At 41.6% G+C, this 25,530-nt stretch overlaps 1 protein-coding gene across 9 annotated transcripts in view; it reads left to right on the plus strand.

The window, feature by feature from the left end:
- SORCS1 (sortilin related VPS10 domain containing receptor 1) overlaps window positions 1–25,530 on the plus strand; it is a 1,093,315-nt gene that overhangs the window by 564,581 nt on the left and 503,204 nt on the right. For all 9 annotated transcript variants that reach the window (XM_073595916.1, XM_073595919.1, XM_073595918.1 and 6 more), the window contains exon 4: window positions 16,247–16,405. In XM_073595916.1, the coding sequence (XP_073452017.1) occupies window positions 16,247–16,405 (159 nt within the window). The remainder of the gene's footprint in view (window positions 1–16,246; window positions 16,406–25,530) is intronic.

A 25,530-nucleotide genomic window follows, 5' to 3' on the forward strand; every position in this document is an offset into this window, starting at 1 on the left:
AATTATGGTGACGCCGTAAGGGGAAGGGATTATCATAGGTAGCGCTGTACGGTGACCTCACCTGACATTTCCAAAGGAATGGCGTTGTAGAATTTCTAAACAAGCATTGAGAAACATCATTCATTCTTCACTAAGAATAATAAATATGCAGGAGAATATGGTGTATATCCCGCGAGCATATCTTTTTATGTTATGGAAATGGTTTTGTTATAATATTTTTAAAGCTGAACTCCAGGCAGATATAAAAGACACAATATAACACAGCTCTGTAATCATTATACCATTAAATGTATTTTTTCTTTCCTATGCAAGCAGTGTAAGTTTCTGAATGTCAGTTTCTTGCAATCCTTGCATGACAAATTAGGGGATAGAGACCCAGCACAAGGAACCAATCAGTTCACTTGCTGACAAGGAGCGTGCTGAAAGGAGGAGAGCAGGGGGACAAAGAGATGATCTCCCCATTTCACTGCTTCTTAGACATGTACAATTTGTTTTGGTCTAAATGTAAATTCTGACAAATTTTTGGTTATTCAGAGATTCGAATACATCCGAATCTCCGAATGAAATAGTAAAAAAAATGTGTTGGAATTCGTTTTGTCTATTCTTTTTCTGACTAATTCCAAATTTTTGGAACAACTCAAATTTGGATCGGTCGACTGACTGATTTCAAATTCTGTGTGAAGAATAGCTGGTTGTTAGGGAGCGGGCCACCGCATCCTTAACAACCAATAACTCATCAGCTGTCAGCGGAATTCCTCACTGACAGCTGAAATGTAAACAAAAAAAATGCTGGCAATAGAAAAGGCAGAAAAAAAGTGTAGAGTCCCCCCCCCCAATCTATACCAGGCCCTTTGGGTCTGGTATGGATTCTAAGGGGAACCCCATGTCAAAAAAAAAAAAAAAAAGGCATGCAGCCCGGCAGCCCAGGAAAGGAGGGGGGGGGGACCAGGGAGCGGACCCCCCCTTCTCCTGAACCATACCAGGTCACATGCCCTTAGCATAGGGGAGGTGCTTTTGGGGAGGGGGGCCCTGCTCTACTAGATTAATTCCTATGATCGTCAGCTCCATCTAGTGGTATTTGGTATAGATTTCTGAAAATATCTCAATGAGAAAATATACACAAATTTGGCCACTAGATTGAGCTAATGATCATAGGGATTACCCCATTAGAGAAATTACGGCCAAAATCGATGCAGCATGGACGTATATGTTTAAAATTTGTCCAACAAATGTTTTCTAAATAGAGCCCTTTGTTGCTTATTCAGTGAGACGTGATGCCAAACATACTAAAAAAAAGATCTGAGGTTTACATGCTCTTTATTTATTTTTTTAAATTTTAATCACATTGCACTTTTACGATTTAGTGAACATAACAAAAACACCCTGAGATGACTTCTGTCAGTACCATAAAAAAACAACTTCTTATATGTTTGCTGTCTTGTCTCCCAGAAATAAAATATTTCTCTACCCGCTGCTTCAAGGATAATATTCTGAAAATAAAAAGAGACAAACTCCCGAGAGAAGGTCAGCATAAGAAGGACACGCTTTACGAAGTGACCCTTGAAGTGTAACGCGTTGCTGCAACAACTGGTTAACATTGGGGGGGGGGGGGGGTAGGCTGCTGCACAGTACATCATCCAATCATCCCATCTCTTGTTTATTGTGTATCTCAGACATTGTACTGCCACGGCACTTCAGTGTAATTTGCCACGCGCTTGTCATGCTACACTACTCCAGCTAAAAGGCAGTTTTATCACCCCGCTAAAAGCACTTGAGAGTTTTAATGAAGCCGCGTGTGTGTTTATAGACAATGTAACCTGCCACTGGGAGGTCACCCAGCCGATAATGCAGCCCATTTTTAATGTACTTAGACACCTCTCTTTGCTCTGGTTTATTGCCGGCGGCCTGGACATGTTTCACAGTTATACATTGAGAAACGGCTCCAAATATATTTAGTCGAGTGTCATTCTCTGCTTCTAATATAATAATGCTGTGCCATTCTCCTTCTTTCTGATGTTTTAATGAAACATTTCTGGAAATATATATACTGTGTGTGTGTGTGTGTATATATATATATATATATATATTTATTTATTTATTTATTTTTATATATAAACTATATTACCAAAAGTATTGGGAGTTTTTTTTTTTTTTTACAAATAAATATCTGAAAAGTGTGGCGTGCATTTGTATTCAGCCCCCTTTACTCTGATACCCCTAACCTACCAAGACATGGCCATCCACCTAACCTGACAGGCCGGGCAAAGAGAGCATTAATCAGAGAAGCAGCCAAGAGACCCATGGTAACTCTGGAGGAGCTGCAGAGATCCACAGCTCAGGTGGGAGAATCTGTCCACAGGACAACTATTAGTCGTGCACTCCACAAATCTGGCCTTGAAGAGTGGCAAGAAGAAAGCCCGTCGCGACAGGACAGGCAAAACAAGCAATTGCTTGGGGCCCGGAGCTGGCCTGGGGCCCCAGCCGCGCCACCAGGCACCCCTTCCTATAAGCTGCAGCCTGTAGCGCAGCTGAGCTCCTCTTCCTTCCTCCTGCAGACTCAAGCGCCGGTGTTCTGACTAGAAAGGAGAGCCGGGGCGGAGTCTGTGTGGGCCGCTGTGGGAGGAGCGTCTTCTCCCCCAGGCAGCAAGACTTGTACAGTGTGAAGTGGAGATCAAGAATAGCTATTCCCCTCTAGCTCCGGCGCTCCACAGTCTCTGGCATCCTGTGACAGTGATATAGTGAGAGCGTGGAAAGCCAGCTAGCTTGTGCAGGAGTCAGGCTGTGTTCTGTCTCCACTGTCCTCCTAACCCCTCCCTCACTGCACTGCTTGTCCAATCCAATACTCCGCCTCCCATTTGTGCCCGCCCACACACCAGCCACATGCATGCAATGCACTATACTGTGCTGTGAGGGAAGTTCTGTTTTCAAACAATAGCTGCCACAGCCCTGGGAGAGACCAGCCTGAATGGGAGAGCATAATTGGTGAGTGAGACCCCCAGAATAACCCCCCTCTCTGTTCCCACCCCTTTGTGTAATGCACCCCCCTCTTCCTCATCACCTTCTTCTCTCTCTCTCCCCCCTAGGCTAGGGCCTAGCCTGCCTGTATACCATCCTAGTCTGTCTGTATACTGTTCTAACCTGTCTATATACCCTCCTAGCCTGCCTATATACCATCCTAGCCTGCCGGTTTACCATGCTAGCCTTCCTGTATACCATCCTAACCTGCCTGTATACCATCCTAGCCTGCCTATATACCGTCCTAGCCTGTCTGTATACCATCCTAGCCTGCCTATATACCGTCCTAGCCTGCCTATATAACGTCCTAGCCTGCCTTTATACCGTCCTAGCCTGCCTATATACCACCCTAGCCTACCTGTATACCATCCTAGCTTGCCTGTATACCATCCTAGCCTGCCTGTATACCATCCTAGCCTGCCTGTATATCGTCCTAGCCTGCCTGTATACTGTCCCAGCCTGCCTATATACCATCCTAGCCTGCCTGTATAGAGTCCTAGCCTGTCTGTATACCGTCCTAGCCTGTCTGTATACCACCCTAGCCTGTCTGTATACCGTCCTAGCCTGTCTGTATACCATCCTAGCCTGCCTGTATACTGTCCTAGCTTGCCTGTATACCATCCTAGCCTGCCTGTATACCATCCTAGCCTGCCTATATACTGTCCTAGCCTACCTGTATACCGTCCTAGCCTGCCTATATAACGTCCTAGCCTGCCTTTATACCGTCCTAGCCTGCCTGTATACCCTCCTAGCCTGCCTGTATACCGTCCTAGCCTGCCTGTATACCGTCCTAGCCTGTCTGTATACCGTCCTAGCCTGTCTGTATACCGTCCTAGCCTGTCTGTATACTACCATCCTAGCCTGCCTGTATACTGTTCTAGCCTGCCTGTATACCATCCTAGCCTGTCTGTATACCATCCTAGCCTGTCTGTATACCATCCTAGCCTGTCTGTATACCGTCCTAGCCTGCCTGTATACCTGCAGGCCACGGCTGGTATGAGGAAGCGAGCCAGTGCAGCCACTATTTGTCTTCAGGCCAGGTGCAGGTGAGGGCCTGTGGACCAAGGCAGAAGAAATAGTGGAGAGGCACCGCAAACATCTCTCCCTCCACCTTCACCATATACATGGGCAGGACAAAGGGGGTAGAGTCAGGGGCGGAGCCAATGGGGCGGCAGAATTAGGTTTCGCCTAGGGTGTCAAAAATCCTTGCACCAGCCCTGCCTGCAGTCCGCGCGGTACAGGAGATTCAGTTTCCTTTGCCCGGCCGGACTGACAGGAAGTGCACACACTGAGTGCTCACTTCCTTTCAGTCCGGCCGGCCGGAATCAGAAAACTGAATCTCCTGCCACGCGGTACGCGATAGGGAGGGGGGTTAAAATGAACACGGGGGGGGGGGGAGAGTAGTAAAGGGGGGGCAGTCATCAAGACCCATTTAGTAATAAAAATATGGTAGCTTGACCATAATAAAAACAATTACCATAGCTTTCCATTTTCTTTCCAAAATTTACAAAGCAGAGAAAAGACTATACAGTACACTCTACTGTAGAGTCTTTTCTCTGCTTTGTACATTTTTGCAAAAAGCTTTAATAAATATTACCTGGTCCAAAAAAGAAGCAATAAGATGGAAATGGGATGGTAAAGTAGGAAGAAAATGGAAAGAAAGCTATGATAATTGTTTCTATGGTAAAGCTATGGTAAATCTTTCTTATTTGCTCTCCTCATTAGATATGAGATATGTGTGTGTTTTAAGTATGTTGGATTTAGTTATTGTGCACTTTTTGAATGTATATTTGATTTTATGGTACAGTGGTGTTTTTTTGCAAATGTTCAATTGTTGAAAATGTTAAAATTGTATGCACATTATATGCAACAGCAGTATTTGCACTGTAAACCTTATTTATATAAAGTGTTGGCGAACTTAAACTGTATCGCTATGCTGTGATTCCTGTAGGCTTTGCGTGCGTGCATGCGGGGGGGGGGGGTTGGGGGGGCCTTCATGTCCATTTTGCATGGGGCCCCAAAATTCCTTCAAATGGCCCTGGCAAGAAGAAAGCCATTGTTGAAAGAAAGCCATAAGAAGTCCCATTTGCAGTTTGTGAGAAGCCATGTGGGGGACACAGCAAACATGTGGAAGAAGGTGCTCTGGTCAAATGAGACCAAAATTGAACTTTTTGGCCTAAAAGCAAAACGCTATTTGTGGGGGAAAACTAACACTGCACATCACCCTGAACACACCTGAAACATGGTGGTGGCAGCATCATGTTGTGGGGATGCTTTTCTTCAGTAGGGACATTGAAGCTGGTCAGAGTTGATGGGAAGATGGATGGAGCAAAATACAGGGCAATCTTAGAAAAAAACCTGTTAGAGTCTGAAAAGACTTGAGAATGGGGTGGAGGTTCACCTTCCAGCAGGACAACGACCCTAAACATACAGCCAGAGCTACAATGGAATGGTTTAGATCAAAGCATATTCATGTGTTAGAATGGCCCAGTCCAGACCTAACTCCAATTGAGAATCTGTGGCAAGATTTGAAAATTGCTGTTCACAAACGCTCTCCATCCAATCTGACAGAGCTTGAGCTATTTTGCAAATAAGAATGGGCAAAAATGTCACTCTCTAGATGTGTAAAACTGGTAGAGACATCCCCAAAAAGACTTGCAGCTGTAATTGCAGTGAAAGGGGGTTCTACAAAGTATTGACTCAGGGAGGCTGAATACAAATGTACACCACATTTTTCACATTTTTTTTGTAAAAAGTTTAAAAAATATATAATTTTCCTTCCACTTCACATTTATGTGACACTTTGTGTTGGTCTATCACAAAAAACCTCAATAACATACATTTATGTTTTTGATTGTAACATGACAAAATGTGGAAAATTTCAAGGGGTATGGATACTTTTTCAAGTCACTGTATATCATAACAAGCAGGGTGAGGTGCACATCCATAATCAGTCCCAGTGCAGAATAATCAGGCCTTCCCAAGGGCCATATATATATAAAAAAAAAAAAGGAGAAAGGATCGCTGCACTTGAATTGAATGTAAAAAAAATCAACAAACAAAAAATACAAAAAAAAACTTTTTTTTTTCAGTGTTCAATATTAACAGTTTTGGGCTATGTTGATAGCACCATTTTTCTGAACAGAACACATGAACATACACAAACATAGATATATCAATTTAACCAACTTGAAATCTGACATCCCTTCGTGACTTCAACGTGTTTTGCCGGATATTTGGCTTCTTCAGGACCCAGACAAGAAGAAAGCAAGCAGTGGATATGACGGAAGAACATCCACCCATCAACGCCCAGGGCGGGCACAGGGGCACACTGAGTCAATTACCTTCCCACACCAGGATAATCAAGGCCAGGATAATCAATTTAGATGGATAAGCCCAAGTAGTTGTGATAAGGAGGGCACAGTAAAATGACGGCCCTGAAAAGGCTGTATTGTGTTCCCCGTGGAGGGCTGATGACAACATCCAAGATATGTTTTACAAGAAGAGTCACTGATCCCAGCATGCAGGGTTCAGATGGAACAAGGTAGAATGGGCAAACTATGGTACACAGTAAGCCTCATTGAATACAGTCATACTTTTCCTTCAAATTAGAGCAGAGCCACCAGTCCCACAACAAAGGGGGGCTATTAGTAGCAGGTCACCATCCATTTATACTGGACTTAGATTTGTCTCCAATGCTTTGCCGCTATAGTCTGCTGGTTTAGGTTACTGGAGATTACCACTCTGGTTTATACTTATTTTTTTCTATATATGGTTTGAATCTGGCCACAAAAGTATGTTTTTTGTGTTTATGCTCTGCATTGGTAAGTATCTTCTACAAACTCATAGTCATCCGTGAAAACCAGTAAATTTGAAAAAATAGACTTTGTCAGAAGGGCACAGCCAACTGACAAGAAGGGAGAAATAAAACAGCATGAAAAGTCATAAAATATGACTGCAAAAATAATTAATGCACAGAATGTACAAGTATGTCAGGGGCAAGAAAATATAAACGTATGTCCTTGTTGCAGTTCTCCTTGACTTGTCCAGGCTAGTTGGTTTGAGTTGACATCTATCAATTATTTATATATTCATGCTCACTCAATCACATTCATGGCACATCCCACACAGCGGGAATAACAAATTGACTTAATCAGCCATCTATGTCTTGTAATGCATCCTACCTCCCATGTAAGCCGATTAACATATTTGTTATTGTATTCCCCAAAGTCATCTAACAATACAACATATCCCCTGTAGGCATTATTTGTTCCAGTTGTTGGCTTGTGTTTTTCCTCTCTGTGTCATGGGAAAGGTAATGTCTGTCTAATGTCTTCATGCGTTCTACCGCGTGAGGATATTTTGATCGTTGAAGTACAGATTTTTAATTAGGTGACCTTGTATGGTGTTGATGCTGTTATGATTATGATATAAGTGTTTGTTCTCCCTATAGTGACGTTTTAGTTTTAAATGAAATCAGATGGGCTATAGGTAAAGTTTATGTAAAGCCAAAAGTACTGTTTTTAGAATTGGAGAGAGAGTGGTTAGGACACTGTTTTTTAATATTTAAGAGCATCAAATACAGCCAATTCTTTATGGGGGAAAGGTATCCCCCTTTCTCAGGGATTGAGCAGTGGATGGTGGATGTTAGAGTCACAATGAGATGCAATAGGAGACCTCTGTTGGGGCTTGATGAAGACTGTCAAATACTCTATGAACACAGCTGGCTGTTAATCTATTGCTATTATGAGATGACAGTCTTTATCAAGCCCTAACACAAGTCTCTTATTGAATCTCATTTTGACTCTAATAACATCCACTGCTCATGCTCTGAGGAAACTCTTTCCCCAAAAACACATTGGATTTATTTGAAGCTCTTAACCAATAAATGTTTCAAAAAGATCTCAGGGTGGTATGAGCTTTTGTAGTAGACACTCCGAAATAGCCACCCCAAGGATAATTATTTTCTCTACACTACTTAAGACCTGATAAAGAACACCTACTGCTTCAGGAGATCAAGTGCCCCACGCCTTTCTTTTATTTCCAGCAATAAAAAATTGATAGGAGTTGCAACCCTCCTTGATTCTGTCCAAAACTAAAACTAAATGTCTTTAAAAGTCCATAGATATTAGACTTATAGAAGAGGACAATATTGACTGGTTTATGTAACCCTCTGTAATCTTTAGGAACATGAAACAATCAAGTCAACTTTCTTTAAAAATGATAAAGATAGACCCACGCCGTGGAGAAGAATAAATAAAATAGTAAATAAATTACAAATAAATGATAGAATAAATACAAAGTGTGCATAAGCGTGTGCGTTTACACACCCACCCACATGTACATATGTATTAGGGCTGCCGCTGTAGTGCGAGGTGAATACCCCAAAAAATGACAACAAAAAATTATACTCAGCGCTACCTCTCTAAATCATAAATATACATATACTCGCATCAAATATGTGTCATATGACAACATGTGTAACAAAGTGCCAATATAGTGCAAAAAAAGTGCATTCAATAAAGTTCAAAAAAGTGCAAAATAAGGTGCAATCAATGAAGTTCATCAAGTGTGAGGTACAGGGCTGGTGGCACGTTGATGTAATCTTGATGACTTCCTGTGCTCCCCTCCTGGGTCCCCACTCACCAGATAAAGATGATAAATACGCCTGTGTATATCAAGATGGTGTCTCCTGTCCAGCAGATATGTAGATTGGTTGTGCCTCAGAGAATGGAATCTCCTCTCCTCCACCACTTGATGTAGATCCTACATACTTTACTTGGTCAAAGACAGTCGGGGTAGTAAAGTTTGGACAAGTGAAGAGAAGAGGGCATATAGTGTAATACTGCAAGGTTTTTAAAAAGTTTAAAATTATTACACTTACATCAGAATCTTTAAAATGTGCAAAAATTGCCACCTTGGCATCCAAACAGCCTTCACAGATTATCCTTAGCTTGACATGTTTAGCTCCTCCCACTGTGTGTCATCTTCTGATAACGCCCAGTGGGAGGGGTGAAACATGTCAAGCTAAGGATAATCTGTTTTGAGACAAGAAATGAAGGAATTTTTTTCCCAATAGGATACAGACAGGGGGGAAAAAAAGGAAAATATGCTTTGATTTTGCCTAGATGCTTGACAGTTTTTGAGGGACATCTAAAGCTTATTATACATTGCTGTATACAGGGATTTTTTTATTTATGGTTTACTCATTCTATACTCTTTTCAAAACGAACAAAAAAGTTTAAAGGATAAGTTCACCTTTTCTAACATGTTACATGTTACACCCATATTCATCATGGACCGGCCCCCCACTCCTCCTTGATTCCTGCTGTGACAGCTAGTGGGGTTCTTCTACCCCCGCTAGCTGTCACAATTTTAAAAAATCTGGCAGAGCAGGGCTCCACCCACCCGGCTGTGTCACTGATTGAGAGGGCTCTGTGCATGGAGAACTGCAAGGTCTTTGTGGCTGTCGGCTTGTAGTTTACAATTAACTACCATGGCGCTGTGGAGCACCATGGTAGTTCATTCATGCTTCCTGTCAGGTTGCATCTGCTTACCCATCTGGGATGTGTGGGCAAGTAGATACACTGGCGGATCTGCTGGAGACCTGCATGGCACCAGTGATCTGCTGATCGCTGGTGCAATGTTTTACAGGCTCCAAAAAAATAATAGTAACAATAAATGCAAATTTTTTTACCATCAAAAAAATTGAAAGTTTAACTTTCCAGAATCTGCTACAGAATGAAATGTTACTTATAAATTGGGCTGATGCTTTCCTTTTTACTTGTAGTGTTTAAAATGCCTGGAATCGTTTTTTAATTAATTCATAACTGGACTTAGGGGTATTTTTCTAAACAAAATGACTTTGGCTAACGCTTGGTGAAGTGTTGAAAGCGCACAAGATTACAAAGCCCGTTTTATGCCAGCTTACTATTGCAAATCATTTTTTAGCCTCTTAGGACTGCATTCGCAATCTGCATTCCTTCATTAAATCCATGTGTCTGTAGTTTCCTTATGACAACAGGCATTATTTTGCAGCATCAAATTTGATGGAGAAATAGAACTGGGCATTGAAGAGTAACTCATCCTTAGAGTTCTTCAATGTAACACTGAGAGGCATTAAAAATGATTTATACTGTTGCAAAAGAAATTTCAAAGTAGTTAGGCAACACAACTAATCAGATCTCAGCTATCAATCATATTATAGTGCTGCTGAACAACAAAAAGACTGACTGTTGGCATAAAACCATTAACAGTGTATACAATATTTCTTTGGTTTGCTTCTTGCTTTAACTGTTTTCCCAATGTAACCCAATGCCATCTAATTTTAGTAAAGCCAATTTCCCGGCAGATATAAAACACTGCTATTTATTCCTGTTTAGACAGTCTGTATTCTTTAAAGTGTTACTAAACCCAGGACCCTGTATTCACTATATCCGGTCTCCCACAGTACACAGAACATGGAAATGCAATTGTTTTAGTAAATATAAACTGCTAAATACCTTTTCTCATCAGCAGTATATAGCAGTCTTGTGACTTATATCAGTGTCTGGTTAAAGTTTGTAGGAGGAGTTTTCATTCTCCTCTGATTATCCTGTGAGGCTGCATGACCCTCTCATTGGACAGTGCTAATTGGCCCTGTGCTGATCACATGCACTCTCCGTAATAATAAAAAAAAAAAAAACTCTCTAGCAATACACACCAAACTGAGCATGTGCAGAGTGCCTCCTAGTTCTCTGTACTATCAGCAGATGGATTGGCGACAGTGGGAAAAGGGGAGGATCAGAGAAGACAGGATCAAACAGCCTTTTTATACCATGCAAAATATTAACCACTTAGGATCCACTGTGAGAATAATAAGCATGCTTTACTGCAGATACAGCTTAGAAGAGGAGGTGTAGATTGCGCTGGACTGACTTGATCAGTCACTACTGTAGGTTATGTAGGATGTGGGCAGATGGGAAGAGTTGGTTTCCAGAGGTTCATGCCCGGTTGAAGGAAAAGGTGTTGTGAACACTGTTAGGGCCTGGGTTGCTACCTCGGGGTACGGCCTTGTGGTCGACTTTGCGTTTGCTTGGAAAGAAGTGAAAGTAAAGGAGCACCTGGTATGCAGGAAATGCAGGTATTAAAGTTGAGAGTTGAGTTGAGTTGCATCTTGATCCTGCAGGGTCCTGACACGTTTACAAACACATGCACATATACACATACTGGGGCCAATTTGTAGACAGGATTCGATTAATCTACCAGCATGTCTTTGGAGTGTTGGCGGAAAGGGAGAACATGCAAACTCCGGGCAGATGGTGTCGTGGTCGGGATTTGATCCAAAGACCCTATTGCTGCTAGGTGAGAGTACTAGCCACTACACCACTGTGCTGCCCAAAAGATGTTTTATTTGAAGTTTCAGCAATAAAATGAGGCCAACACGTTTCAGGGGACTAACAAAGAGCTTCCAAACAGCCCTGATAAAGGGGGAGTCATTAGCCCCCCATAACGCGATGGCCTCATTTTATTGCTGAAACTTCCAATAAAACATCTTTAATACCTGCATTTACTGGATACCGGTCACGCCTTTACTTTCACTTCTTACTGCATATATGGACTGATTTTACTGTTGTGGGTTTAGTAACACTTTAATAAAAGAAATTAAAAACATGGATTTCTTTTTAAAGACAGCTAGTATACATATCTGAATCTGCTTTTATATAAAACTCCTGTAATCATCTGCACAGCTCAAAAGGAGGGGTCAGCTCTGTAAGCCTGGTTTGGTGTTATAATTCCAAAATGGCAAAAAATATTGTATTGTCAGATTCAGATTCAGAAAACATTTTAATCCCAAGGAAATGTATTATTATTATTGTTATTACTGTGTGTGGTAATTACCAAACACTATAAAAAGACTCTACACACCCAGTCCAAATCTGGATTCACTCTATTAGTTAAAATGGTTGAAAAGGCTAAGGCCCCTTTCACACCAGCAGACTGATCGGGCCCACCAGTTTTTCAGGAGAACCCAATCAGACCACCCATTATTCTCTATGGGGAGGTGAATGTAAACGGACATGCATCCCTTTACACTTGCCTGCATCTGATCCGAGCTGAAAGATAGACAGATGGGCATCTGTTCCCCATCCATCTAGTGAATCGGATCAGATGACAGTTTGGATGTTTCCATTTGACCTCCCCATAGAGAACAGTGGGCCGTGTCTGTGTCACTATATGTAATAAACGCCTCAGACGACGTTCAGTGACGAAACGCGTAAGGCGGGACTTGGTACACATCGACGTCAATGTCACCTCCGGCAACTTACGGTTTCTCCGAATCAGTCTGTGAAACTGGTTCAAGGGGATATTTTATCACATTTTATATTAGCAGTGCCATTTTCCTCGTTTTTATTGCATATACCTCTTGGGACACCAAGACACTGGAGAGGCTGCAGCTATATATATATCTAAGCGCGGATTTTTAGTTTTATATGTGTCTGCATCAGCCCTGCATATCACAGAGGACACAGACCTGTCATCCACCTGCTTAGTAGGGATGAACGGACAGATCCCCCACTGAGTGGGCAGATGTGCTTGATCTGAAAGAGGCCTTAAGGTTTTTTTACCTTTATGCAATCTCTAAATTAAGGTAAAAAACCTTTTGGGTGCAGCTTCCCCCTAGCCCCCTAAATACTTACGTGAGCCTGATCTCATTCAGTACAGCGCTGTGACCAAAAGCAGTGACACCGCTCTCTCTCTCAGTGTGACGAGGGAGTGAGGGACGGGGTCAAGCCATACTGTGTGTGCCAATAGATGCGCACAGCCCTGCTCAGGAGCAGGTCTGCACAAGTACCCTCTTGCAAGTGGCTTGCTGGGGGGGCTGGTATTTGAAGACAGGAGGAGCCATTAGGACCTCAGGTGAGGAGGATCGGGGCTGCTCTGTGCAAAACCATTGCAAAGTGCAGGTAAGTATAACATGTTTGTTATTTTTTTTAAAGATACTTTCATATCATTTTAAGTTATATCAAAATTATATGTACAAAAACCTCAATATGTGACCATAACAGTTATTGACATCCTATCTCTAAATGTATAACAAGGGAAACCTAGTAATTGCAAGCATTTGACGGGGTTGATTTTCTAAAGGCAAATAGACCTTTTCAAGTCTGCAAGTGCTATTGAATATTCCCTATTGTAACACTATTGTAACGCTGATCCTTCTCCCAGTCAATCAGGAAGTGGGTCTTGAGACCCATCATCCAATTGGCTGAAAGGACAGGCGATCCTATTGGACACCTAGGAGAAGGGGAGGAGATGCACAGCGGAAACCGCAGTGATGGAGGAGAGGACACAGGAGCCGCTGCCCGATGTCCGCTACCTGCCACCTAGATGGGGTAAGTGCCGGACCGACTGGCAGACAGTGAGCGAGCGTGCTTGTGGGGGGGGGCTGTTAGGTGCCGCCAGCCGCTTGGGGGGGGATGGTTGTTTGCACTGTTAGCACCAGGGCTTAACTACAAATCATGGGGCCCCATAGCAGAATTTTTATGGGACTTTTCAGCGACCTCTCTCTGTTGCACCTGGCAATGTTAATTGAGACAATAGTGTAATTTATCCTAACATTAAGGATATCTAAACCAAGGACAGGCAACTGGAGAACAGTTAACATAGTCAGTGCACTATTAGGGACCAGTGCTGTAGATAGTATTTGCTAGGGAAGAGCAGAAGTGCAGGGAATATCCTTTTATTTTTAGTTCTCCAGCTAACTGCTGAGTATCTTACCAGTAGTGATGGGCCGAACACCCCTCGGTTAGGCTCGCACCAGAACTCCCGAATGTGTAAAAAGTTCGGACCCGAGCCGCAAACTCTATCAAAGTATATAGGACCTGAACTTGAAAAATCCCAATTTTGAAGGCTTATATGCAAGTTCTGAAATAAACAAAATATCAGAGAAAAAAGGAGGAATCTCTGATCCCAGCGCTCTAAATGGATACATGATAGATTTTATACACTAGTTAGCTGCTATTATAAAAATCAAGCGTTATGAAATAAATATACCTCCCCACAAGAGAAAATATTAACAGCGCTTAACATGGATCACCAACCATAAGTGTAAAAATTCATATGATGTCAAAACATTTAAATAAAATCAAATTCATAAAAGGACATAGTCCATAGTATCTGTAAAGCCTAAAACAGGCTAATCCGGCAAGTCATTTAGATGATGAATCATGCATGCAAAAGACGGATTACGATCCGAACTTTAATTCCACCAACAGTGCACCATTTATCTGCCTCTACACCTTCACCCAGTCACCTGATAGCCCCCTTTGTGTGTATGCTCACCAGAGGTAAGAGTCAGGTATGCCTGCTCTGCTCCCGCTGATAGAGGTCAGTTCTCCTTGGTCATTATGTTTGTGGACATATCATGCAAAAAATAGAAGGGATGCTTGCCATAGTGTTATATCCTTTATTAAGAAAAAACAATCTCCCTGCTACAAAATGCGCTTACCAGATCATTAGAATAAAAAGGCAGCTTGTCAGTGAGACAGCGTCAGCTCACCGCTGGTCGGAATAGTAATCGTCCCGCCCACCTTGATGAGTCATGGGATAATGCTGTCCGAGTCAAACTGCAGGGTCGCTTGGTCACGCCCTGACGCATTTCGTCATTACGTCTTCAGAGGGCGTGGCCACAGACATAGACATGTGCAATTAGTTTCGCTAGAAGTTCGTTTTCTGACAAAACTTGACAAATTCGTTATTGGGAAATGTTCAGGAAAACCTGTTTAACAAATTTTTCTGAAAAGGAGAATTTGTAAATTCGACAATTCGGAAATTCGAAAATTCGAAAATCCCGAAAATCCGCAATATTAACTAACTAACTAATAATAATAACTATTACTAACTATTAAATTATCGGTATTGGAATTTCCTTTCAAATTTGGCTGTTTATGAATGTAACGAATACAAATTTATCCGAAGTTACGAATTATCTGAAATAACGAATGCCGCACCTACACGAATGGAACGCAATGAATTAATAATAATAAAAAGTGTTCATTGTAATTATTTTTATTTACTATTATTAATTTCTTACATTCCATTCATTTAGATGCAGCATTCGCTATTTCTGGTAATTCGTAACTTCGGATAAATTTGTATTGGCTACATTCATAAACAGCCAAATGTGAAAGCAAATTCCAATACCTATAATTTAATAGTTAATTATTATTAGTTAGTTAGTTGGTATTTTGGATTTTCAGATTTTCGAATTTTCGAATTTCCAAACTTATGAATTTTCAAATTTACGAATACCGCATCTAAATGAATGGAACATAACAAATTAAAGTTTCATATATATTCTAAATAAAGAATTTCAATCTTAATGAATGACCCGAAAAAACGGAAAAAAAACCCCAAAAATGAATGAAACGAAAATGAACAAATTTTTCGGCAGTGCACATGTCTAAGGGATAAGTACTGTTGACAATACTATAATAAGTTCTCAGCACCAATTTATGAAACTTCATAAACAGTTAAGATTTTCCAAGGATGGCTGCAAATACATTAATTATCCAATATAATGTTGCAAAGCTAATCATTATGTAAATTTGGAAAAGTTAATAATACAAATATTGTATTTCATGTATTTCAAATTCTTGATAAAAGCATCACTTTATAATTAAGGTATTGTTTTTGCCTGGTTTATTATAATACAGTGGAACCTTGGTTTATGAGTAACGCTGTTAACGAGCGTTTTAAAAGATGAGCAACTTTTTCTTTTTAAATTCTGACTCAGTTTGCGAGTGTTGTCTCACAAAATTAGCAGAATTCAAGCTAATGGGCGATACAGTACCGCATTTGGCCAGAGGGACGCCAGGGACACTCGGAACGGCTCGAAGCCGTTCGGAAATACTTGGAATGACTCGGAAACACTCGGAAATACTCAGTTCCCGAGTGTTTTCGAGCCTTTCCGAGTTCAGCCGAGCTGCCCCAAGTATTTCCGAGGCTCTCCGGCGCCCTCCACCTCTGGCCACATGCGGTATTGTATGTAATAGAAGTCAATGCGGAACAAATTAACTTCATTTCCATTGACTTCTATGGGGAAACTCGCTTTGATATGCGAGTTCTTTGGATTACAAGCATTCTCCTGGAACGGAATATGCTAATAATCCAAGGTTCCACTGTACTGTGCATTACCTTTTGTTACTTTGGTCAAGTACTGTGTTGACTATTGTATCTCTTTCTGCAGATCATGCTGCTAACTGACCCAGAGATTGAAAGCAGTCTGCTAATTAGTTCTGACGAAGGGGCCACCTACCAAAAGTATCGACTCAATTTTTACATACAGAGCCTTTTATTTCATCCCAAGCAAGAAGACTGGATCCTGGCCTACAGCCAAGACCAAAAGGTGAGATGCCATCGAGAACCTCACTCTAATAAGAAGGCAGAATATTTTTAGACTGGAGTCTTTGAAATCATTAACTACAACTAATTATCACTTCAACTTTACTTCCTCTCAATGGGAGAGCAGCTAAGGTGCCAACTCGGAACCCGCCCAAAATATACACATTACTCAATGCAGACGGATGGCACAGCTCACATTTTTTTCTCCTGATTTACACATACTTACTGTTATGATTTCATGAGCTAAAATACATATTTTAACTCAAATGCCTGATTGTTCCCTTTAAAAAAGATATATACAGTGGGGACGGAAAGTATTCAGACCCCCTTAAATTTTTCACTCTGTTATATTGCAGCCATTTGCTAAAATCATTTAAGTTCATTTTTTTCCTCATTAATGTGCACACAGCACCCCATATTTACAGAACAACACAGAATTGTTGACATTTTTGCAGATTTATTAAAAAAGAAAAACTGAAATATCACATGGTCCTAAGTATTCAGACCCTTGGCTCGGTATTTAGTAGAAGCACCCTTTTGATCTAATACAGCCATGAGTCTTTTTGGGAAAGATGCAACAAGTTTTTCACACCTGGATTTGGGGATCCTTTGCCATTCCTCCTTGCAGATCCTCTCCAGTTCTGTCAGGTTGGATGGTAAACGTTGGTGGACAGCCGTTTTTAGGTCTCTCCAGAGATGCTCAATTGGGTTTAAGCCAGGGCTCTGGCTGGGCCATTCAAGAACAGTCACGGAGTTGTTATGAAGCCACTCCTTCGTTATTTTAGCTGTGTGCTTAAAGTCGTTGTCTTGTTGGAAGGTAAACCTTCGGACCAGTCTGAGGTCCTGAGCACTCTGGAGAAGGTTTTCGTCCAGGATATCCCTGTACTTGGCCACATTCATATTTCCCTCTATTGCAACCAGTCGTCCTATCCCTGCAGATGAAAAACCCCCACAGCATGATGCTGCTACCACCATACTTCACTGTTTTCTTCACACATACCCCTTAGAATTAAGGCTAAAAAGTTCTATTTTGGTCTCATCAGACCAGAGAATCTTATTTCTCACCATCTTGGAGTCCTTTAGGTATTTTTTAGCAAACTCCATGCGGGCTTTCATGTGTCTTGCACTGAGGAGAGGCTTCCGTCGGGCCACTCTGTTATAAAGCCCCGACTGGTGGAGGGCTGCAGTGATGGTTGACTTTCTACAACTTTCTCCTGTCTCCCGACTGCATCTCTGGAGCTCAGCCACAGTGATCTTTGTGTTCTTCTTTACCTCTCTCACCAAGGCTCTTCTCCCCCGATAGCTCAGTTTGGCCAGACGGCCAGCTCTAGGAAGGGTTCTGGTCGTCCCAAACGTCTTCCATTTAAGGATTATGGAGGCCACTGTGCTCTTAGGAACCTTAAGTGCAGCAGAAATTTTTTTGTAACCTTGGCAAGATCTGTGCCTTGCCACAATTCTGTCTCTCTGCTCTTCAGGCAGTTCCTTTGATCTTATGATTCTCATTTGCTCTGACATGCACTGTGAGCTGTAAGGTCTTATATAGACAGGTGTGTGGCTTTCCTAATCAAGTCCAGTCAGTATAATCAAACACAGCTGGACTCAAATTAAGGTGTAGAACCATCTCAAGGATGATCAGAAGAAATGGACAGCACCTGAGTTAAATATATGAGTGTCACAGCACAGGGTCTGAATACTTAGGACCATGTGATATTTCAGTTTTTCTTTTTTAATAAATCTGCAAAAATGTCAACAATTGTGTTTTTTTCTGTCAATATGGGGTGCTGTGTGTACATTAATGAGGAAAAAAATGAACTGAAATGATTTTATGATTTTAGCAAATGGCTGCAATATAACAAAGAGTGAAAAATTTAAGGGGGTCTGAATACTTTCTGTCCCCACTGTATATATGTATATATATATATATATATATATATATATATATATATATATATAATAAAAAGTCTACACACCCTTGTTAAAATGTCAGGTTTCTTTGATGCCAATGTCGGAGCTACGTAAAGTGACTCAAAGTACCATATCAACCTTGGTAATAAGTGCCCCGACCTTGGGTTATGCTATAGGCGCTACAGTTTGATCAGACGTTACCAAGATGTTTTCCGGAGCAATATTCCTAAATAGTTTATACCACAGAGAAGTCATGATTATTCCGTACTAGGTAGCAGCCTAATTCAACCAAATTTACCTTTATAATTGTTTTTGTAATACAGTCATAAGGATCTGGCACTTGGTTACCTTTGAGAGTGCATGGATCTTTCTATATCAATATATTATTTGTATCCTAAGAAATGTGTTAAACTTATGAATAAAAATCTATTGCAAACAAAAAAAATGACAGGTTTCCGTGATGTAAAAAAAAATGAGACAAAGATAAATCATTTCAGAACTTTTTCCACCTTTAATGTGATCTATAAATTGTACAACTCAATTGAAAAACAAACTGAAATCTTTTAGGGAGGGGAAAGTAAAAATAAAAAACTAAAATATGTGGTTGCATAAGTGTGCACACCCTCTTATAACTGGGGATATGTTCAGAATTAAGCAATCCCATTCAAACTGATGTTAAAATAGAGTCATTACACACCTGCCATCATTTAAAGCGCCTCTGATTAACCCGAAATAAAGTTCAGCTGTTCGAGTAGGTCTTTCCTAATATGTCTTGGTGGCATCTTACAGCAAAAGCCATGGTCCGCAGAAAGCTTTCAAAGCATCAGAGGGATCCCATTGTTAAAAGGTATCAGTCAGGAGAAGGGTACAAAACAATTTCCAAGGCATTAGATATACCATGGAACACAGTGAAGACAGTCATCATCAAGTGGAGAAAATATGGCACAACAGTAACATTACCAAGAACTGGACATCCCTCCAAAATTGAAAAGACAGGAAGAAACTGGTCAGGGAGGCTGCCAAGAGGCCTACAGCAACATTAAAGGAGCTGCAGAATTATGTGGCATTTACTGGCTGTGTGGTACATGTGACAACAATCTCCCATATTCTTCATATGTCTGGGCTATGGGGTAGAGTGGCAAGACGGAATACTTTTCTTACGAAGAAAAACATCCAAGCCTGGCTAAATTTTGCAAAAACACATCTGAAGTCTCCCAAAAGCATGTGGGAAAATGTGTTATGGTCTGATGAAACCAAGGTTGAACTTTTTGGCCATAATTCCAAAAGATACAGTGGGGACGGAAAGTATTAAGACCCCCCTAAATTTTTCACTCTTTGTTATATTGCAGCCATTTGCTAAAATCATTTAAGTTCATTTTTTTCCTCATTAATGTACACACAGCACCCCATATTGACAGAAAAACACAGAATTGTTGAAATTTTTGCAGATGTATTAAAAAAAAAACTGAAATATCACATGGTCCTAAGTATTCAGACCCTTTGCTGTGACACTCATATATTTAACCCAGGTGCTGTCCATTTCTTCTGATCATCCTTGAGATGGTTCTACATCTTCATTTGAGTCCAGCTGTGTTTGATTATACTAATTGGACTTGATTAGGAAAGCCACACACCTGTCTATATAAGAGCTTACAGCTAACAGTGCATGTCAGAGCAAATGAGAATCATGAGGTCAACGGAACTGCCTGAAGAGCTCAGAGACAGAATTGTGGCAAGGCACAGATCTGGCCAAGGTTACAAAAAATTTCTGCTGCACTTAAGGTTCCTAAGAGCACAGTGGCCTCCATAATTCTTAAATGGAAGACGTATGGGATGACCAGAACCCTTCCTAGAGCTGGCCGTCCGGCCAAACTGAGCTATCGGGGGAGAAGAGCCTTGGTGAGAGAGATAAAGAAGAACCCAAAGATTACTGTGGCTGAGCGCCAGAGATGCAGTCAGGAGATGGGAGAAAGTTGTAGAAAGTCAACCATCACTGCAGCCCTCCACCAGTCGGGGCTTTATGGCAGGGTGGCCAGACGGAAGCCTCTCCTCAGTGCAAGACACATGAAAGCCAGCATGGAGTTTGCTAAAAAACACCTGAAGGACTCCAAGATGGTGAGAAATAAGATTCTCTGGTCTGATGAAACCAAGATAGAACTTTTTGGCCTTAATTCTAAGCGGTATGTGTGGAGAAAACCAGGCCCTGCTCACCACCTGTCCAATACAGTCCCAACAGTGAAGCATGGTGGTGGCAGCATCATGCTGTGGGGGTTTTTCAGCTGCAGGGACAGGACGACTGGTTGCAATCGAGGGAAAGATAAATGCGGCCAAGTACAGGGATATCCTGGACGAAAACCTTCTCCAGAGTGCTCAGGACCTCAGACTGGGCCGAAGGTTTACCTTCCAACAAGACAATGACCCTAAGCACACAGCTAAAATAACGAAGGAGTGGCTTCACAACAACTCCGTGACTGTTCTTGAATGGCCCAGCCAGAGCCCTGGCTTAAACCCAATTGAGCATCTCTGGAGAGACCTATAATTGGCTGTCCGCCAACGTTTACCATCCAACCTGACAGAACTGGAGAGGATCTGCAAGGAGGAATGGCAGAGGATACCCAAATCCAGGTGTGAAAAACTTGTTGCATCTTTCCCAAAAAGACTCATGGCCGTATTAGATCAAAAGGGTTCTTCTACTAAATACTGAGCAAAGGGTCTGAATACTTAGGACCATGTGATATTTCTTCTTCTGTTTTTCTTTTTTAATATATCTGCAAAAATGTCAACAATTGTGTGTTTTTCTGTCAATATGGGGTGCTGTGTGTACATTAATGAGGAAAAAATGAACTTAAAAGATTTTAGCAAATGGCTGCAATATAACAAAGAGTGAAAAATTTAGGGGGTCTGAATACTTTCCGTTCCCACTGTATGTTTGGTGCATAAACAACACTGCACATCACCAAAAGAATACCATACCCAACGTGAACCATTACAGTGGCAGCATAATGCTTTGGGGCCATTTTTCTTCAGCTGGAACAGGGGCCTTAATCAAGATAGAGGGAATTAAGAACAGTTCAAATTACCAGTCAATATTGGCACACAACCGAAGAAACGACCCAAAGCATACCATCCAAATCAACAAAAGAATGGCTTCACCAGAAGAAGATTAAAGTTTTGGAATGGCCCAGTCAGAGCCCAGACCTGAATCCAATTGAAAATATGTGGGGTGATCTGAAGAGGGCTGTGCACAGGAGATGCCTTTGCAATCCGACAGATTTGGAGTGTTTTTGCAAAGAAGAGTGGGTAAATATTGCCAAGTCAAGATGTGCCATGCTGACTCATACCCAAAAAGACTGAGTGCTGTAATAAAATCAAAAGGTGCTTCAACAAAGTATTAGTTTAAGGGTGTGCACACTTATGCAACCATATTTTTTTATTTTTACTTCTCTCCACCTAAAAAATTTCTGTTTGTTGTTCAACTCAGTTGTACAGTATATAGGTCACATTAAAGGTGGAAAAAGTACTGAAATGATTTACCTTTGTCTCTTAACAGGGGTGTGTAGACTTTTTATATCCACTATATATATATATATATATATATATATATATATACAGTCAGGTCCATAAATATTGGAACATCGACAGAATTCTAATCTTTTTGGCTCTATACACCACCACAATGGATTAGAAATGAAACGAACAAGATGTGCTTTAACTGCAGACTTTCAGCTTTAATTTGAGGGTATTTGCATCCAAATCAGGTGAACGGTGTAGGAATTACAACAGTTTGTACATGTGCCTCCCACTTTTTAAGGGACCAAAAGTAATGGGACAGATTAACAATCATCCATCGAACTTTTACTTTTTAATACTTGGTTGCAAATCTAGACCATCTCCCCTTCTGTTAAGGCTAGGCTTATTCCCTCAGGCTTTGCCTGAGCAACAGCTAGTGGTCCTAGCACCAGGTCTTCCAGTGTTCCAAGTAGTTACCTAGTGTCCCCTGTGATTCCTAGTAGTGCAGTTCTCTACATCCATTTGAAGTACTGATTTTATAAAGCTTGTCTGAGAGTTCAGAAAAAAGGGGGCTGAAATGACACACTGCAGAGCTCAGTGAGGGGAGCTCTAAGAGCTGATTGGAGGAAAGAAACACACACCCCTCCACACAGCACACAGGAACAGAGCTGAGCCCATCAATCAGTTGAAGCTTCCTCCCCTGTCACCATTTTTCTATTGGTGTCAGGAAAACTTGTCAGAAGTGATTCATGCTGATAGCAGATGAACAAAGCAGCAGACAGAAATGACACATAGCACTCTGCATAGAGACAAGTACACACTATAGAGGGATATGCTTTGTTCATACTTCATGTCTGAGGATAACAACCACTTTAATGATTAGCAGACAGGAATTCTTAGGGTATGACAGAGGGCTGGAAAGCTTAAACCTGGCAAAGGTACACAATGAAAACAGAGGCGTAAGGACAATGGAATGCTCAATGCATACAACCAATGCAAAAATGCGGTTTGCAAGCAGCAACACACTGAGAGTCACTGTGGACAGGTTGGGACACACTGGAGGACACTGGGGGTTCAGAGATTGCATTGGAAGGCACTGGAAAACAGACCTTAGAAACATAGGGTATCCAGCTAAAGAGCCACCAGGAATATCTGGGTCAATGAAGTCACTCAGAACATAGAACACTAGGAACACTTAAAATCTTCTCAGAAAGCCACACAAAAAAGCACTGGGGGTGCACTATTGATCTTCTTAGGAACCAAGCACACAAGAAAGTACTGGAGGCATAATAGGAATCTTCACTACTAGGAATCACAGGGGACACTAGGTAACTACTTGGAACACTGGAAAACCTGGCGCTAGGACCACTAGCTGTTGCTCAGGCAAAGCCTGAGGGAATAAGCCTAGCCTTAACAGAAGGGGAGATGGTCTAGTTGGGCTGGGACTGGAGCTAACTAAATCAACAAACTGGTGGTTAACCAGTCTAGAACACAAGGCTTGTGGAAAAACAGGTAACAGCAGAACCTTGCAAGTTAAAGATATGGAGCTACATGCACCAGCATTCCTGCTAATCTTTAGGAATAGGGGAGACAGATCTGCAGCTTAGCTTAGCAGGCATATATCAGGGATATACATACACTATATTGTCAAAAGTATTGGGGCGCCTGCCTTTACATACACATGAACTTTAATGGCATCCCAGTCTTAGTCCATAGGGTTTAATTTTGGCCTACCCTTTGCAGCTATAACAGCTTCAACTCTTCTGGGGAGGCTGTCCACAAGGCTTAGGATTGTCTATGGGAAAGTTTGACAATTCTTCCAGAAGCTCATTTATGAGGTCAGGCATTGATGTTGGACCAGAAAGCCTGTCTTGCAGTCTATGCTCCAATTCATCCCAAAGGTGTTCTATTGGGTTGAGGTCGGGACTCTGTGCAGGCCAGTCAAGTTCCTCCACCCCAAACTCGCTCATCCATGTCTTTTTGGACCTTGCTTTGTGCACTGGTGTGCAGTCATGTTGGAACAGGAAAGGGCCATCCTCAAACTGTTCCCACAAAGCTGGGAGCATGAAATTGTCCAAAATGTCTTAGTATGCTGACTCCTTAAGAGTTCCCTTCACCTGAACTAAGGGGACAAACCCTAAAAAAAACAACCCCACACCATAATCTCCCCTCCTCCAAATGATTTGGAGGGGTGGCCCAATACTTTTGGCAATATAGTGTTGATGGGCAATTTTGGGGTGGAGGAACTTGACTGGCCTGCACAGTTCTGATCTCAGCCCAATAGAACACCTTTGGGATGAATTAGAGCGGAGACTGCGAGCCAGACCTTCTTGTCCAACATCAGTGCCTGACCTCACAAATGCACTTCTGGAAGAATGGTCAAACATTTCCATAGACACACTCCTAAACTTTGTGGACAGCCTTCCCAGAAGAGTTGAAGCTGTTAGAGCTGCAAAGGGGAGGGCCAACTCAATATTGAACCCTGTGGACTAAGACTGGGGTTCCATTAAGGTTCATGTGAGTGTAAAGGCAGGTGTCCCAATACTTTTGGCAATATAGTGTATAATGTATGATTATGTAAACAGTTCTCTTAGGTTGCTGGTTGCTGTGGATTGCTGCACTCAAGAAATTACACTCAAACTCGAACTGAATAGGGCTGCTCTCTGCCCCTCCCCTTTCTCCTGCTGCTATATCATGTGGCTGTAAAGTCACTGTGCATAATTACTGGAATCATCTCTGTTATAGCAAGCTATGTTGCACAGTATGTGTTTGTTAAAAATTATGCAGCTAAATACCTTATTTCAGAGAGCCGCTGTGTGGTCACGTGACCGCCTACTGCTCTCTTCTTCTGCTCCCAGCTGATGTCAGAGGGGAATCTCACCCCCTTCTGATGTAGTCTTTAGATTGGGGGAGGGGAGTGGCAGGAGGTCACGTGACCACACAGAGGTGCTCTGAAATAAGGTATTTAGCTGCATAATTTTAAACAAACATACACTGTGCAACATAGCTTGCTATAACAGAGGGGATCTCAGTAATTATGCACAGTTACTCTACAACCACTTTAAAGGATATCTACTCATACACCACATGGCCAAAGTGTGGATGCCTAACACCTATATGAGCTTGTTGAACATCTCTTTCCCAAAACCTGAGCATTGATATCATGACAATGCCCTTTGTCATGCTTTCACTGTTCTGGAAAGGTTTTCCACAAGATTTTGGAGCGTGTCTATGAAAAAATTGCTTATTCAGCCATTTATGAGGTCAGGTACTGATGTTGCACAGGAGAACTTGGTTCCCACTCATCCTAAAGGTATTCAGTAGGGTTGATGTCCAAGCTTTGTGCAAGTTACTCAAGTTTTCTCTATGTCTTTTTGGAGCTGGTTTTGAACATATGGGCACAATCATTTTGGAACAGAAAATTAACCTTCAACAAGCCATTTCCATAAGGTTGGAAACACATGCTAATGTTTGGCAGTGGAGCTTGCATAACTATGTTCTTGATTTTATGGACCTGGATTTGCAATAAGATCTCCACCAAGCTCATATACATTATATTTGGGTCATGCAATAAGCTTTTTCTCTGAAAGAAACAACAATATAGTATCTGCAGCAGTTTATAACTGGCTAACCTGCAGTGTCTTCAGCCCTTAGCAGCTAGAATTTGTCTACATTCACCTCCCCTTACATTAGCGTTACATAGGAGGAATGAAA

The sequence above is a fragment of the Aquarana catesbeiana genome, linkage group LG08, assembly GCF_042186555.1.
Source record: "Aquarana catesbeiana isolate 2022-GZ linkage group LG08, ASM4218655v1, whole genome shotgun sequence".
Taxonomy (NCBI): Eukaryota; Metazoa; Chordata; class Amphibia; order Anura; family Ranidae; genus Aquarana; species Aquarana catesbeiana.